The sequence below is a fragment of the Narcine bancroftii genome, chromosome 1, assembly GCF_036971445.1.
Source record: "Narcine bancroftii isolate sNarBan1 chromosome 1, sNarBan1.hap1, whole genome shotgun sequence".
Classification (NCBI taxonomy): Eukaryota; Metazoa; Chordata; class Chondrichthyes; order Torpediniformes; family Narcinidae; genus Narcine; species Narcine bancroftii.
Genome location: NC_091469.1, coordinates 119,462,706 through 119,478,777, shown reverse-complemented (window position 1 = coordinate 119,478,777; position 16,072 = coordinate 119,462,706). Strand labels below are relative to the sequence as shown.

The 16,072-nt window shown below is 42.0% G+C and overlaps 1 protein-coding gene and 1 long non-coding RNA gene across 11 annotated transcripts in view; one reads left to right on the top strand and one right to left on the bottom strand.

Moving 5' to 3' along the window:
* The window catches only part of LOC138763307 (uncharacterized), a 104,484-nt gene extending 94,690 nt beyond the window's left edge, over positions 1 to 9,794 (top strand). For both annotated transcript variants that reach the window (XR_011357485.1, XR_011357484.1), the window contains one exon: positions 9,659 to 9,794. This is a non-coding gene — a long non-coding RNA (uncharacterized lncRNA). The remainder of the gene's footprint in view (positions 1 to 9,658) is intronic.
* The window catches only part of arhgef28a (Rho guanine nucleotide exchange factor (GEF) 28a), a 378,379-nt gene that overhangs the window by 89,039 nt on the left and 273,268 nt on the right, over positions 1 to 16,072 (bottom strand). For all 9 annotated transcript variants that reach the window (XM_069937151.1, XM_069937160.1, XM_069937184.1 and 6 more), the window contains 3 exons: positions 15,424 to 15,678; positions 14,950 to 15,026; positions 9,580 to 9,758 (listed from right to left, as the gene is read on the bottom strand). In XM_069937151.1, the coding sequence (XP_069793252.1) occupies positions 9,580 to 9,758; positions 14,950 to 15,026; positions 15,424 to 15,678 (511 nt within the window). The remainder of the gene's footprint in view (positions 1 to 9,579; positions 9,759 to 14,949; positions 15,027 to 15,423; positions 15,679 to 16,072) is intronic.

The window sequence follows — 16,072 nt, the reverse complement described above, 5'->3', positions numbered from 1 at the left end:
CAATGCAGAAAGTCAGATTTATTACATTGCATCAATGGTAATCTTTATGCCTCCACTTATCAAGCTCCAGCAGTTGTATCTCCCTTCACCCTCCAAGTCCATCACCTGGCTTCACCGTACAATCCTCTGTCCTTCTATCACCTACCAGTCCTTACTATAAAAGAAGGTGGTGCTGCCAGAGCTGCTATAATGGGAGGACTATTGCTGGTGTGGACCTAGGAGAGATCCCACGGTCTGGCCCTAAGGCCGATGTCTCCCTACAGGCTATAAACAGTCTGTTAAAGGAGCCAACAATTTTTTTTAAAATCCTGCAACCACAGGGTCTGTGCCCAAGATGGTAATGCCTGCACTGGGCAGCGAACCATGAGGGGTTGTAGACTCTGGGGGAGCAGCAGATTGATGCAGGGCACCAGAAATGGGGAGAACACCCCACCCCTCACCCATTATGAAGGAGAAACGTAGGAGACAATCGTATAAATGAGTGACCATGGCAGCACACCAGCGAGGGGCTCAGCAGCTGGAAAACCCACACAGGCTGCGAGCTGTGGCAACTTGTGGTCGAAGAACCCAAACAGACTGCTGGCGACTGTGTCATGGGATTTGAGAGGGTACTGAGGACAGAATCAGAATTTATTGTCATGAACCAGTCATGAAATTCGGTGTTTTGCGGCAGCGACATAGAGCAAACATACATATTATAACCATCTTATGACATTACTATAAAAAATAAAATAAAATAGCAATAATAGTGCACAAAAAGTAAGGCAGTGTCTTTGGTTCATCAATTATTCAGGAATCTGATGGCAGCAGAGAAGAAGCTGTTCTTGTGCTGCTCAGTGCTCGTCTTTAGGCTCCTGTACCTTTTTCAATTGGTGGCAACAGAATGAAGAGGGCATGGCCTGAGTGGTGGGTGTCTTTCAGGATAGAGGTTGCCTTTTTAAAGACACCACCTCATGTAAATGCCTAGAAGGGCCTCGAGCGCTGATGGCTTCCTGATTGCATTAGAGTTTTAGAACATAGAACAATACAGCACAGTACAGGCCCTTTGGCCCTCAATGTTGTGCCGGCCCATATATTCCTTCCTTAAAAAAGTCCCCACCCATACCCCTCTTTCATCCATGTGCCTAACAGTCTCTTAAATGCCCCCCTTGTTTCAGCTTCCACCACCATCCCCGACCAAGGATTCCAGGCACCCACAACTCTCCATGTAAAAAACCTATCCCTGATGTCTCCCCTAAACTTCCCTCCTATAACTTTGTACATAGGTCCTCTCGTGTTGTTGATCTTGCCCTAGGAAACAGGTGCTGGCTGTCCACCCTATCTATGCCTCTCATAATCTTATAGACCTCTAACAAGTCTTCTCTCAATTTTCTATGCTCTATTCATCCACACTCTTAAGTAACAGACCATTAACCCTGTACTCAGCCTTCTAATTAGTCCTTTCAAAATGCATTACATCACATTTAACCAGATCAAAATCCATCTGCCACTTTTCTGTCCAACTCTACATCCTGTCTATATCCTCTTGTAACTTCAACAACCTTCAGCTCCATCCTCAACTCCTCCAACCTTCGTGTCTTCTGAAAACTTATTAACCCATCCTTTCGCTTCTTCATCCAGGTCATTTATAAAAATCACCAAGAGCAGAGGTCCCACAATAGATCCCTGTGGCACTCCACTAGTCACTGACCTCCAGGCAGAATACTTTCCTTCCACTACTACTCTCTGCTTTCTTCCTACAAGCCAATTTTTTTTTATCCATACAGCCAATTTTCCACTGATGCCATGTCTCATGATTTTCTGGATGAATCTCTCATGGGGGACCTTGTCAAATGCCTTGCTAAAATCCAAGTAGCCCATATCTACCACTCTACCCTCATCAGTTTCTTATGTTACCTCTTCAAAAATCTCAATTAGATTTGTGAGGCATGACCTTCCCTTCACAAAGCCACGCTGACTATCCTTGAGTAGATTGTACCTCTGAATGCTTATGGATCCTATCTTTAAGAATCTTCTCCATTAGTTTACACACCACTGACATAAGACTCATCAAACTATAATTCCCAGAATTCTCCCTATTTCTAAATCTTTTTCTAAACACCTTTTTCTAAACAAGGGGACTACCTTTGCCATTTTCTAATCCTCCAGTACCTCCCCTGCAGCCAAAGAGATGTGGCCACTGGAATCACAGTGGACATGACAAAATAACCACACAAGGCATTTCTAGAGTGAATCAAACAGATTTACTCTTCATCACCCGCACAGCCTTTTAAAACCCAGAATCACATGTTTGATACGTGCTGAACGCATTGACATCACATGGCTGGCACCATACCTCCAAGGAGTTGTAGTGCTGCCATAGCATTGCTACACGGCACCCTCCCCACCTCCCCCCCCCCACCCAAGAACCGGGAGAAAGGTTTGTCTGTCTTTTAGGTGGTTGACCTCTGCGATGGACCGTTGGCTGCTGCAGTGGGGAAGACTTGTCCACATGAACTGGTTTAAGCCTGTCAATGGTGAAAGACTGTGGCTTCCCTCCAATGTCTAAAATACAGGTTGACCTAGTTTGTTGGAGTATTCTATAAGGTCTTTCGTAGGGCATCTGTTAAGGTTTCTCTCCAGATGAAGACATATTCACAGTTTTTGAGGACTTCAGCCACAAAAGAAGTGTTCTCCATGTGACGATGGGGGTATAGGGGTAAATTTTTCTATGGTCTCCCTTAGCCTGCTCAACAGTTCCTTAGGATCATTGCTGGAGTTGGAATGGTAGTGGATGAACTTGCCTGGAACCATCAATGGGGCGCCGTACACGAGCTCTGCAGATGAAATTTGGAGGTCCTCCTGTGGAGTTGTTCTGATGCCCAGTAATACCTAGGGCAGGGTGGAAGGCACTTGCCCACAAGGTGCCCACAGGCTGCTTGCATATCTTGGGGTGTCGTAGGGAGTTATATGCTAAGAGCACTAGAGTGTGACTCAGGGTCAATATTGGAGGGGTTGGTTGTGCAGACTTGTCGTTTCTTGCTGTGCTTTTTAGCAGCCATAGAATGTCCTTGGGTCTTCATATGAACACCTGGATAACAAAAGCTTAACATCATCTGGCATTCGCTCTAAAAAGAGCTGCTCGAATAACATATTGGGCCTATTGCCAACTGCCAGGAACAGCATTTTATCCATTAGTTCTGAAAGGGCGCAGTCTCCCAACCCATCGAAATGTAGTAGCTTGGCTGCCCTTTCCCTACGGGACTTACCATATACACATAAAGTGCTTTTAAAGTATCATACTAGCTGGCATGTGGTGGATCCAGTAGGAAGTTGCCAACCTTCTTAGCGACGGCCTGGTCCAGAGCACAGACTAGATAGTAATAATGAATAGTGTCCAATTCGACTTTGCGAAGGTGAAATTGTGATTCAGCCTGTTGCAACCACAGTTCAGGCTCAGCTGTCCAGAAAGGTGGTAGCTACACAGCAAAGGCTACAGAATCAATGTTTGTCCAAAAATATGTTTTTGGACTCATTGGGGTCACCATTTGTGGCCACTGGAATCGCAGTGGACACGACGAAATAACCACAGAGTGAATCAAACAGATTTACTCTTCATCACCCACGCAAGCTTTTGAAAAACCAGAATCATGCGCTCGACACACGCTGACATCATCACGCACTGACATGACATGGCTGGTTCGATGCTTCCTGGGAGTTGTAGTGCTACCATAGTGCCGTTACAGAGAATTCAAAGATCATAGCTATTGCCCCAGTTATCTTTTTTCTCACTTCCCACAGAAGTCTAAGGTATATCGTGTCCGGCTCCGGGGACTTAACAATCTCAATGCTTTTTAAGAAGATCCAACACTTCTGCTTCCTTAATCTCCATATTGTCCAGCACACAGCCTTGTTCAATTTCCACCTCACCATGATCAAGGCTCTTTTATCTTGTGAATACTGGTGCAAAGTATTCACTTAGGACCTCCCCAATTTCCTCTGCCTCTAGGCAAGTTGCCTCCCTTATTCTTTAGCGGCCCCACCTTCATTCCTGTCATCCTTCCATTCTTCACATAAGCATAACATACCTTGGGGTTGCCCTTAATCCTACATGCCAAGGCCTTCTTGTGCACCCTTTGAGCTCTCCTAAATCCTTTCTAAAGCTCCTTCCTGGCTACATATACTTCTCATGAGCCCCTCCTGTTATCTGCTTCCTCTATCTAATGTATGCTTGCTTCTTCCTCTTGACATTGCCTGACCTGTTTCGTCAGCCACAGTTCCCTTTTCCTGCCATATTTTCCTTGTCCCAGTGGGACAAACCTCTCTTAAACCCTGCACAAGTGGTCCCTAAACTTCCTCCACATTACTTCTATGCTTTCACCCTTAAACATATGCTTTCAATTTATTCATTTATTCAATGAGGAAGCATACAGGAGGAAGATAGATCACCTCATTGAATGGGGAACAGCAACAACCTTGTATTCATTGTTAGCAAAACCAAGCAGATGATTGTGGACTTCAGAAAGATGTCAGGGGAACATGACCCAGGCCTCATCGAGGGCTCATTAGCGGAGAGGGTCAAGAATTTCAAATTCCTGAATGTCACCATCTCCAAGGATCTCTCCTGGAGTCTCCATGTGGTTGCAATCACAAAGAAGGCTCACCAGCAGCTATACTTTGTGAAATGTCTGAGGAGATTTGATATGTCACCAAAAACTCACGAAAATTTCTACAGGTGTACCGTGGAGAGCATTCTGACTGTTTGCATCACTGCCTGGTATGGAGGTACCAACTCTCAGAACAAGAAGAAACTCCAACGGGTTAACTAAGCCTGCAACATCACAGGCACTAGACCGCTCCATCGAGGACATCTACATGAGGTGGTATCTGGCAAAAAAGCAACCTCTATCCTCAAAACACCCCACCACGAAGGCCATGCCCTCTTCACTCTGCTACCATCAGGGAAAAAGTACAATGTCCCAAAGGCAGCTTCTTCCCCGCTGCCATCAGATTCCTGAATAACCAATGAACCAAAGTTATCATCTTATTTTTCATGTACTACTGTTGTTTTTAATTTATAGAAATGTTGTAAGTTGGTTATAATATAAATGCTTGAACTATAATGCTGTCTTAAAACGCCAAATTTCATGAAAATAAATTTTAATTCTCACTAGTTCCTGCCTTATCTCTTCATAACTAGCCCTTCCCCAGTTAAAGCACTTTTCCAGATTGACTGTTTATATCCTTTTCCATCGCTATGTTTGAATCTAAGGGAATTACAGTCACTCTCAACAAAATGCTCCCCCACCAAGACATCCACACCTCATCTGCTGCACACGCTGATCATGGAGCACCGGAGGCAAATCTATGGATATTCAGTGTCTCTGAAGAGATGCTTCTCTTTTTCATATTGTTTTGGGTGCTGGGCAATGATCATGGTGACTTGGTTTGCCTTATGGCAGACATTACATTATTTGGTGCATTATTAAGTGACAATAAAAGGAACATTTGATCCTTTCCTTCATCCCTCCCCCTCCTCTTTATACCAGCTATCTGTCCTCTCCCGCTTTCCCCCTGACCTGACATTTTTTCCACACACACCCCACTTCCCCAACCCCAACCCTCCACAGGTCCTGCTTGACCCTACTGAATGCCCGTAGTTTATTTTTGAAAATCTGCTCTCTTATGCAGATCAGTCAGGTGGAAAGTGCCACTTGCAAGATTAACATAATCCATTCTACCTAATCAAAGCATAAAGCAAACTGTGCTTAAGGAACTCAGCCAGCCAGGCCACATCCATGGAAAAAACTGATCAGTTAATCTTCTTCAAAGTAGGCATATTTTGATGAGAATTTGCAGTTGAATATTAACAAGGGAAATACAAAAACTTCAGATGCTGATGAAATCTTAAAAGTCATAGAAATTTGTCCCAACTTAGTCCATATTGACTGAACAGTACAACTCTCATTCTCCAAAATCAGATTCTCCGAAATCCTCATTTATCCATTCAAAAAAAATTTTTTTGGATAAATGAGGATATCGGAAACAAATCAGAAATACTCATTGATCTGAAACTTTTTCAGAGTCAAACTGACCTCACAAGTTGAAAAAATATTCACCTGACATGAAATTAGAGCGACGATTGTTCCTTGTTTCAGGTAACTCCCTCCCCTCTCTCTTTGTATTTCTTCTTTACCTACCCCTATTGACTTTTCTGTCCAACTCTCCCTCTCAAACTGTCTCCCAGCCACAAGCGGTTGGAAGAATCCCTTGTCCCAATGTCATCAAGGAAACTGGGCTCCCAGGCAGGAGCGGGGAACTCGGGCTCCCGGTCAGGAGCGGGGTCCTTGGGCTCCTGGCAGGAGTGGGAACTTGATGGGAAGATGTCAGTGATTGTCAGCGGGAGTTGAAAGTGGTGTGTACGCAGGTAAAGATTGGGTCTGTGTCGTGATCCAACATTGAGAACCAAGACACGAAGCCGGAACAGACCTAGCTGGAATGAGCCTCTGGGGAGACAGGAGCCCGCCAACTTACCAGTGCGTGTTCCGCAGGCCTGAGAAGCCTTCCCGGGGATTGGTGGCAGCATGGGGAGGTCTCAGGGATTGGCCTAGGTGTTGTGGCCAGCATTTTTTTTTGGAGAGAATGAAACATTATTTTAATGCTTAATTCCCTTGTTGTTTGTTGTTGTTTAAACATTGATACAATTGATTTGCTGTTGCTACTGGGTTGCTTTTAAAAAATGATCAGTTATCGAAAAAAAACGTTTATCCGACATAGGCCCAGTTCTGACCATTTTGGATAATCAGAGTTGTTCACTATTTGGCCCATGTCCCTCTCAATCATTCCTATCCATTTACTTGTCTAGATGTCACCTAAATGTCATAACTGTCCACACATCGACTACTTTCTCTGGTAGCTCATTACATATACCCACCACCCTCTGAATAAGGTGCCTCAAGGTCCCTTTTAAATCTTTCCCCTATTACCATACATCTGTGTCTTTTAGTTTTACATTACCCTGCCATGGGAAAAAGGCAGGGTAATGTAAAACTAAATCAATGCCTCATGTGATTTAATAAGCCTCTATCATATCCCCCCCCTCACCTTTTGCCTCCTATGCTTCAGGGAGAGAACTCCAAGCTTACCCAGCCTCTCCTTTCAATTCAAGCCTACCAATCTGATAACAATCTTTTGAATCTCTTCTGCACCATTTCCCGCTTAATGATATATTTCCAATATCACGATAACAAAAACTGCACACAATATTCTAAATGCAGACTTGTACAGTTGTTACATGACATCCCTTTTCCTATACTCATTGCCCAATTGCCAAACACATTCTTCACCTCTCTGTCTATGTGAATCAGCACTTTTATGTAACTATGTGCTTGCATCCCGTCTCTTGGTTCCATAATACTCACAAGGTCCTACCATTCACCATGTAATTCCTACATTTTCACTTGTCCAAGTTAAATTCCATCTGCTATTCCTTTGTAACTATACTGCCATTTAAATCAAACAAGAGAAAGCCATGGGTCAGGCAGCATACAGTACCCTCTATAATGTTTTGGACAATTACACTTTTTTTCCTTTATTTGACCCTGTGCTCCACAGTTTTAAATTTGTAATCAAACAATTCACATATAATTAAAGAGCACATTCCAAATTTTATTCAAGATTATTTGTATACATTTTGGTTTGACCATGTAGAAATTACAGCACTTTTTATACATAGTCCCCTCATTTCAGGGCATCATAATGTTTGGGTCATTTGGCTTCTCAGGTGTTTGTGAGTACTCAGGAATATTTAATTGCTTCATTGGTGCAGGTATAAGAGAGCTAGGCTTGGTTCTCAGTTTTTGATCACCTTTGGAGTCTGTTGTTGCCATTTTTTAACATGAGGACCAGAGTTGTGCCAGTGAAAGTCAAAGAAGACATTATTAGACTGAAAAACAAGAATAAAACAGGAAGAGACATTGCCCAAACCTTAGGATTACCAAAATCAACTGTTTGGAACATTATTAAGAAGAAAGAGCTCAGTAATTGCATAGAGACTAGTATTTCAAGGAAGATCTCTACTGTTGATTACAGAAGAATTCTCATCATAATGAAGTAAAATCCCCGAATGTATATCCGACAGATTAGAAACACTCTTCAGGAGGAAGGTATGGATGTGTCAATGACTACTGTCTACAGAAGACTTCATGAAAAGAAATACAGAGGCGACACTGCAAGATGCAGACCACTAGTTAGCCATAGAAAGGATGTCCAGACTACAGTTTTCCAGGAAGTCTTTGAAAGAGCCTCCAGGATCTGGAAAAATGGCTTGTGGACAAGGGAGACCAAGATTAATCTGTGTTAGAGTGAAGACAAGAGCAAAGTGTGGAGACATAAATGAACTGCCCAAGATCCAAAGCTTACTGCCTTTGCCATTGTTTGAACCTTACTGTGTAGCCTCTGTATTTCTGTTCATGAAGTCTCCTGTGGACAGTAGTCATCAACATGGCCACACCTGTCTCCTGAAGAGTGTTTCTGATCATTTGGACAGATGTTTGGGGATTTTATGATGAGGATTTTTCTGTCATTAGTAATGAAAGTCTTCCTTGAAATACCACTCACTCTGCATTTACTGAGCTCTTTCTTCTTAATAATGTTCCAAACTGTTGATTTCAGTAATCCAAAGTTTTGGGCGATGTCTTTTACTCTTTTATTCTTATTTTTTCAGTCTCATAATGTCTTCTTTGACTTTCACTGGCACAACTCTGGTCCTCATGTTAAAAAATGGCAACAACAGATTCCAAAGGTGATCAAAAACTGAGAAGCTCTCTTACACCTGCACCAATGAAGCAATTAAGCATACCTGAGTACTTACAACACCTGAGAAGCCAAATGATGCAAACATTATAGTGCCTTGAAATGAGGGGAAAAGTGCAGTAATTTCTACATGGTCAAACCAAAATGTATACAAATAAGCTTGAATAAAAGTTGGAATGTGCTCATTAATTACATGTGAATTTTTTGATTACAAATTTAAAACTGTGATGCACAAAGGCAAATAAGGGAAAAAGTGTCTGTCCCAAACATTATGGAGGGCACTGAATGGAGAAAAATAGGCCAATACTCTCCATTTCTTTCCATCAATGTTGCTTGACCCATTGAGTTCCTCCAGCTTTCATTGTTTGCCCAAATATAATTATGCTCTGTGTTATCTGGCAGAAAATCAATCCTCTGAATAATTTGGAATAAATTTCACACAGCCTATCATCAGAGAGAATGAGAAACACAAGCATAAAAAACAAGAGTTTCTTTTCTGCATCTTGTGTGAGTGCTAATCTGAATGCCATGGGATAAGCAGATGTGGGGCATTGTGAATCAACTCTCATAAAGTGAGATGTTCAGACCACTGAAGAGAGCCACTGACAGCAAAGAACTGGAGAAGAATCCTACAAGCACAAAAACAGTATATTTATTATTAATTCTGATTAGACTTGCAGTTCATGTTCAGTGCTCAAAGGAAAAGGTCTTCCACGAGATAAGATGTGCCTAATTTAAGGCAGAAATTCAACTGTCCAAATAGTGAAATAGTGCACGTTACTGTACCTCTCTACTGCCATTCTGATAAGTCTCATCCAATTATTCCTATCCTCCTTTGAGTTTGTATGCATTTCATACATTTCAGGTCCAGCAGATGAAGCACTGATCAAGAACATTCCTCGTTCCTCATTTGCAACTTCACGGACAATTAATTTCTGCAATAAAATAACTGCAGGCTTCTGGTCCTGATATGAACAATTGAAAAAGACAGATGAATAAACAAAAAGGAAAACTGTAATGTAATTTAGCTTATTCGTAAGAATGCCATGGTCCTAAAATTATGCGAAGAAAGCGCAAATAAGTGAATTTAATAAATAAATTACATTCTGCTACCCAAACAATTCAGTCTGGAAGTGGCAAAAGTAACCACAAGCATTTCGGCAGAGAGGACCAAGATAAGAGCAGAGATTTTGAATGCAGAAGTATAATAGGAAGGAATATGAAGTTTGAAGGACCAGTTCAAGGTCAAAAGGATGTCAAGGTTCTTACAAAGAACTTGGAGCATTGCAGTGAAGCAGGAGAGTCTGCAGACACTGTGATTGTAGTAAATGCACAAAAGTGCTGGAGAAATGCAGGACCCGCGGTGTTCAAAAGAGGTAAAAATACACACCCAAAGTTTTGGGCCTGAGCCCTTCATCGAGGTATGATAAAAAACAGGCAAGTGAATGAATAAAAAGGCTGGAGGAGAAAGGAAGTAGCGGGAGGAGCACAGACCAACAGGCAAGAGGCCACAGGTGGACACTGATAGGAGAGCAGGAGAGAAAAGCTGAGGATTGATCAGGTAAGGGGGGGAGCTCTGTGAATGTAGAGGTGGCAAGGAGACAGAGAATGTGATGTGCTCTCCCTCACTCCTTAGTGCCCTATCATTTACCGCGTGTATCCTACCTTGATTTGTCCTTCCAAAATGCAACACCTCATACTTGTTGACATTAAATTCCATCTGCCGTTTTCAGCCCACTTATCCAGCTGGTCCAGATCCCTCTGCAAAGCTTTGAAAGCCTTCCTCACTGTCCACTGCACCTCCAATCTTTGTTTCACCTGGATACTTGCTGATTTAATTTACCACTTTATCAATAACAATGGTCCCAGCACTGATCCCTGAGGGAGGCCTCCAATCTGAGATCCAATCATCCCCTACCATTCTCTGGTTTTCCCATAAACCTAATGTCGAATCCATTTTACTACCTCACCGTGAATACTAAGCAAATGAACCTTTCTGACTAAGCTCCCTTATAGGATCTTGTTAAAGGCCTGACTAAAGTCCATGTAGACAACATCCACAGCCTTTCCTTCATCAACTTTCCTGGTAACCTCAAAAAATCCTTTCTGCTTTCTGCAGGACTCCCTGGTCCACTTATCCCTTCCCTCCAATCGCCCCTTGGTACCTACCACTGTGACCTCAGAAAAGTTTGCACTGCGCCCAGACTTCCTCCCTCACCACCTTTTTGGGCCCCAAACATTCCTTCCAAGTGAAGCAACACTGCACTTGTGAATTTGCAGGGGTCATCTACTGCATCCAGCACTCCTATTGTGAATTCCTCTACATCAGAGCAACGGCACATAGGCTTGGAGATCGCTTTGTTGAACACTTTCACTTTGCTTTAATAACAAGGATCTCCCAGTAGCAACCCATTTCAATTATCCAGCCCATTCCCATGCCGACTTATCTGTCCATGTCTCATGCACTGCCCAACTGAGACCACCTGCAAACTGGAAGGACAACAGCTCATATTCTGTCTGGGCATCCTCCAACCTGAAGGCATTAACATCGACTTTTACGGTTTCTATTAATCCTCTCTCCTCCCGCCCATCTTTTTTCTCATTCCCTATCCCTATGTCTCCTTTCTACCAGTTCCCCTACTCTTGTCTATCTCTCTTTCCCTATCCCTCTGTCTCCTTCCTTGCAGCCCTGCATTCACAGAGCTATCCCCTCCCCTGGTCAATTCTCAACTTTTTCCTCCTGCCTCCCTATCCATGACCAACTATGACTTCTTGGCTGTTGGCCAATGCTCCTCCCTCTACCTTTTCATTCAAGCCTGCCTGCTTTTTGCTTATACCTTAACGAAGGGCTCAGGCTTGAAACATTGGTTATCTAGATTTTCTTCCTCCGGCACTATGCAATTGCTGAGTTTCTCCAGCACTTTTGTGTGCACAGAACAGTATAGCATAGGAACAGGCTTTTCGGACCACTACGTCTGCAGTGAACATGATGCCAAATTAAACTAAGACTCTGCTGCTTGCATTTTTCTTTATATTCATGTGTCTATCTAGCTCTTAAATGCTACTATTGTATCTGCTTCCATACTGCATTCAACAGGCCATTCCAGTTTCCCATCACTCTTTGTGTAAAACACTTGCCCCACACATTTCCTCTAAACTACCCCCACCCCCTTCTTAATTGCATGCCCTCTAGTTAGAAAAGTTTCTACCTTATCTTTGCTTCTCATCATTTATGAAGCCTCTATCAGGTCTCCCTCAGCTTCTGAAATTCCAGAGAAAGCAAGCCAAGTTTGTTCATCCTCTCCCATATCTCGTGCCCTCTCAACTAGGCAGCATCCTGGTAAATCTCTGTTATTCCCTTTCCAAAGTGTTCACATCTTTCCTATAAAGGGCTGAGCGGAATTGCACATAATACTTTGTGTAGCCAAACCAAAGTTTTATATAGCTGCAATATGACTTCCTTACTGTTATAATAATGTCACAACCAATAAAGGTAAACATACTATGCATCTTCTTTACTACCCTATCTACTTGCATTACCACTTTTAGGAAGCTATGAACCTGAACCCAGAACTCTGGACATCAGTGCTGTTAAGAGTCCTTCCATTAACTGTATACTTTACAGTACAGTTGACCTCCCAAAGAACCACAGATCACAAATTAAACTGCCATTTCTCTGCCTATACCTGTAACTTATCGATATCCTTTGCTTGCCCTCTATACTGTCCACAACTCCACCAATCTCTGTGTCATTTGCCAAGTTATTAACCCACCCACATACTTTTACATCCAAGTCATTGATATATGTCACAAACAATAAGGGTCCCAACACGAATCCCTGCAGAACACCATTGGTCTCAGCCCTTCAGCCCTGATAATATCCATCTACTACTGCCCTCTGTCTTCTATGGGCCAGCCAATTCTGTATCCAAACTATGAATTCTTTGCATCTTTACCTTCTGAGTTGACCTTCCAGGAGGGACATTGTCAAATGCCTTACAAATATCCATGCAGACAAAATTCACTGCCCCTACTATCATCAACCATCTTTGTCACCTCCTCAAAAAGCTCAAACAAATTCGTAAGATATGATCTGCCCTGCCCAAAGCCATTTTGATTCTCCCTAATCTAAACATGCCTTTCCAAATACAAGAAAAATGTCTTGAACTTGATTGGAACAATAAATGGGATGACATGAGTATGAAGAAGATAAAGTAATGTCAGGACTGAGAATCAGAGCTCTGGTCTCCAACTCTTTAACTAAAGGAAGCTATGACTCAATAAAGAGGCAGCAAATAAAAGTCAGATCAATGTAACAGAGATGATTTGTGTGAGTGCACATAAAACCATATAACATTACAACACAGTAACAGGCCGCTTCTAATCTGTGCCGAACCATTTTTTTTGCCAAGTCCCACTGATCTGCACCCAGTCCATAGCCCTCCATATCTCTCCCATCCATGTATCTGTCCAAATCTTTCTTAAAAATTGCTAAAATTGAGCCCACAAAATCACCATTCAGCTGGCAGCTCGTTCACTTTACACTCTGTGTAAAGAAGGTCCCTCTCATGTTCCCCCTAAACTCTTAACCCATGTCCTCTGGTTTGTATCTCACCTACCTTCAGTGGAAAAAAAAATCTATATTTACTCTGTCTATGCCCCTCATAATTTTAAATTCCTCTATTGAATTCCTCATTCTTCTATGGTCCAAGGAATAGATTTCTAACTTGTTTAACCTTTCCCTGTAACTGAAGTCTGGGCAACATCCTAGAAAATCTTCTCTGCACTCTTTCTATCTCATTGATATCTTCCTTATAGTTAGTTGATCAAAACTGTACACAATACTCCAAATGTGGCCTTAATGATGTCTTATACAACTTTACCATAAAATCCCAACTCTTATACTCAATACTTTGATCCATGAAGGTTAAAATGCCAAAAACTCTCTTTACAAACCTATCCATCTGTGATGTCACTTTCAGAGAATTATGTATCTGTATTCCCAGATTCCCCTGTTCTACCACACTCCTCAGTGCCCTACCACTTACTGTATATGTTTTTTCTTGGTTAGTCCTTATAAAATGTAACACCTCGCACTTGTCTGCATTAAATTCCATCTGCCATTTTTCAGCCCATTTTTTCAGCTGGTCTAGATCCCCCTGCAAGTTTTGAAAACCCTCCTCACACTCCACAGCTCCTCCAATCTCAGTGTCATTTGCAGACTTGCTGATCCAATTGACCACATTATCATCCAGATCATTGATATAGTTAACAAGCAGCAATAGTCCCAACACCAATCCCTGAGGCACACTACGAGCCACAGGTCTCAGTCTGAGAAGCAATAATCCACCACCACTCTCTGGTTTCTCCTGTCCAACCATTGTCGAATTCAGATCGCTTCTTACCTAACGTCTGAACCCATGTGGGATCTTGTCAAAGGCCTTACTGAAGTCCATGTAGACAACATCCACAGCCTTTCCTTCATCAACTTTCCTGTTAATCTCCTGGAAAAATTCTATAAGTTTGGTTAAACATGATCCACCTCACACAAAGCCATGTTGACTATCCCTAATCATATTGTAGCTGAGCAGCTGGCTGCAGATTTTTGAAGAGAGGGCATAAGAATTGTGAAAAAGAGAGGGCAAGCAGCAGAAGGTTTGGTTTCAAGTTGTTCTTCTTTGAACAACAGAGAGGCAAGATTTCAGCCAAAAGGATGGAGAATTGTGTGGAACCAATCAATGTAGAAAAACAGAAGAGCAGAATGCAATATGCCCTGAGGTGGAATTGAGAGACTGCTAGAACGCTCTTAGTTTTACTTATAATAACAGTAACAAGCCATTGATGCTTTGAATAAGAGTAGTTGCATTATTTTGTTCCAACAGCAAGGAATTCCGTTAACTTAGGGCTCATATCCTATCTGATTAATGTCATAATGTCCACTGAACAAATCACTCATTTATATATAATCTAGTCGGGGAGAATAAGATTAACATCATCAAGGAGCATGACAATTTAACACATCGTTAAAGTTTATTATGAATCAGCACAAGAAAGAACCTGCAAGAACTGAACTGAAAATAATTTCCACAGGAACTTTCCGATTTCCAATGATAAAGTCAGTTTTCAAATGGTCGAGATAAACCAAGTTAAACTTACCACAGTGGCAAAAGCATACTTTTGGTCTTTGTCCTGCAGGAAAATTATCACATCAGTAAGGAGAAGAGCAGTGATATCTGAAATGAAGCGACAACACTTAAAATATGGGAACTGTGCCATCTCTGTTTTTCTTTACTCAGTTTTCCCTTCTCCCTCTCTTGGCCAGTTTTAAGCATCCAGTTAATGAAATTATCCTCAGCTCCTGCATTCTTACTGAAAATCGGGGGGCAACACCACCTGAAAAACCAGTATCATGTGGTGCTTCTGGGCTTGGACACAGGAGGTGACATTTCCAACTGCAAATTTGCAAGAGCGAGGACAAGGTGGATTGAATACAGTTGTGTGATGTTTCACTAAAACTGAATGATAGGTATCAAATGCTTTTTACTGATATATTTTTCACCACGTTAGACTTAAATTTTTAAAACATCTTGCAGAATGGAAATGCAGAGTTGTGAATCACTGCTATTTTACCTTTTAATCGTCCTGTAGCTGTCTTCCAATACATTGAACCTTCATGCTGCAGCTCTCTGTCTCGGCTAACAAGGTCTTGCTTCCTGAATGAACGACCATTCTTCAACTTGGCATACGTTTTACTTTCAAACTTACTTAAAATGTCCAGTAGTTTTTGCTCTTTCTCATATTTGTTGACCTTTGTATCTACTGATACTATTACATCCTTTATCATGGCAAGAGATCTAGTCACATCCTCATTCTCTTCCGTCTCTTCTGGGAATAGCAATACAACAACATTTCAGTCTATTACTTTTGTTCAGGCCCATAGCTGTAAAATCCCTTTATAAGCAGGAGAAAAATGTATGTCTGAATTTTACTCACTGAATCATTTTTTTTTAACTTTACACCTTAAAGTCATGAGTTAGCGCAACACTATTACAGCGCCAGCGACTCGTTTTCGTTTCCGGCACTGTCCGTAAGGTGTTTGTACATTCTCCCTATATATGCATGGGTTCCCTCCAGGTACTCTGGTTTCCTCCCACCTTTCAAATCATACAGGGGTTGTAGGTTAATTGGGGCGTTTGGGCAGCATGGGATCTTGGGCCAGAAGGGCCTGCTACTATGTGGCATTTCTAAATTTAAAAATATATTTTACGGGTTTTTTTAA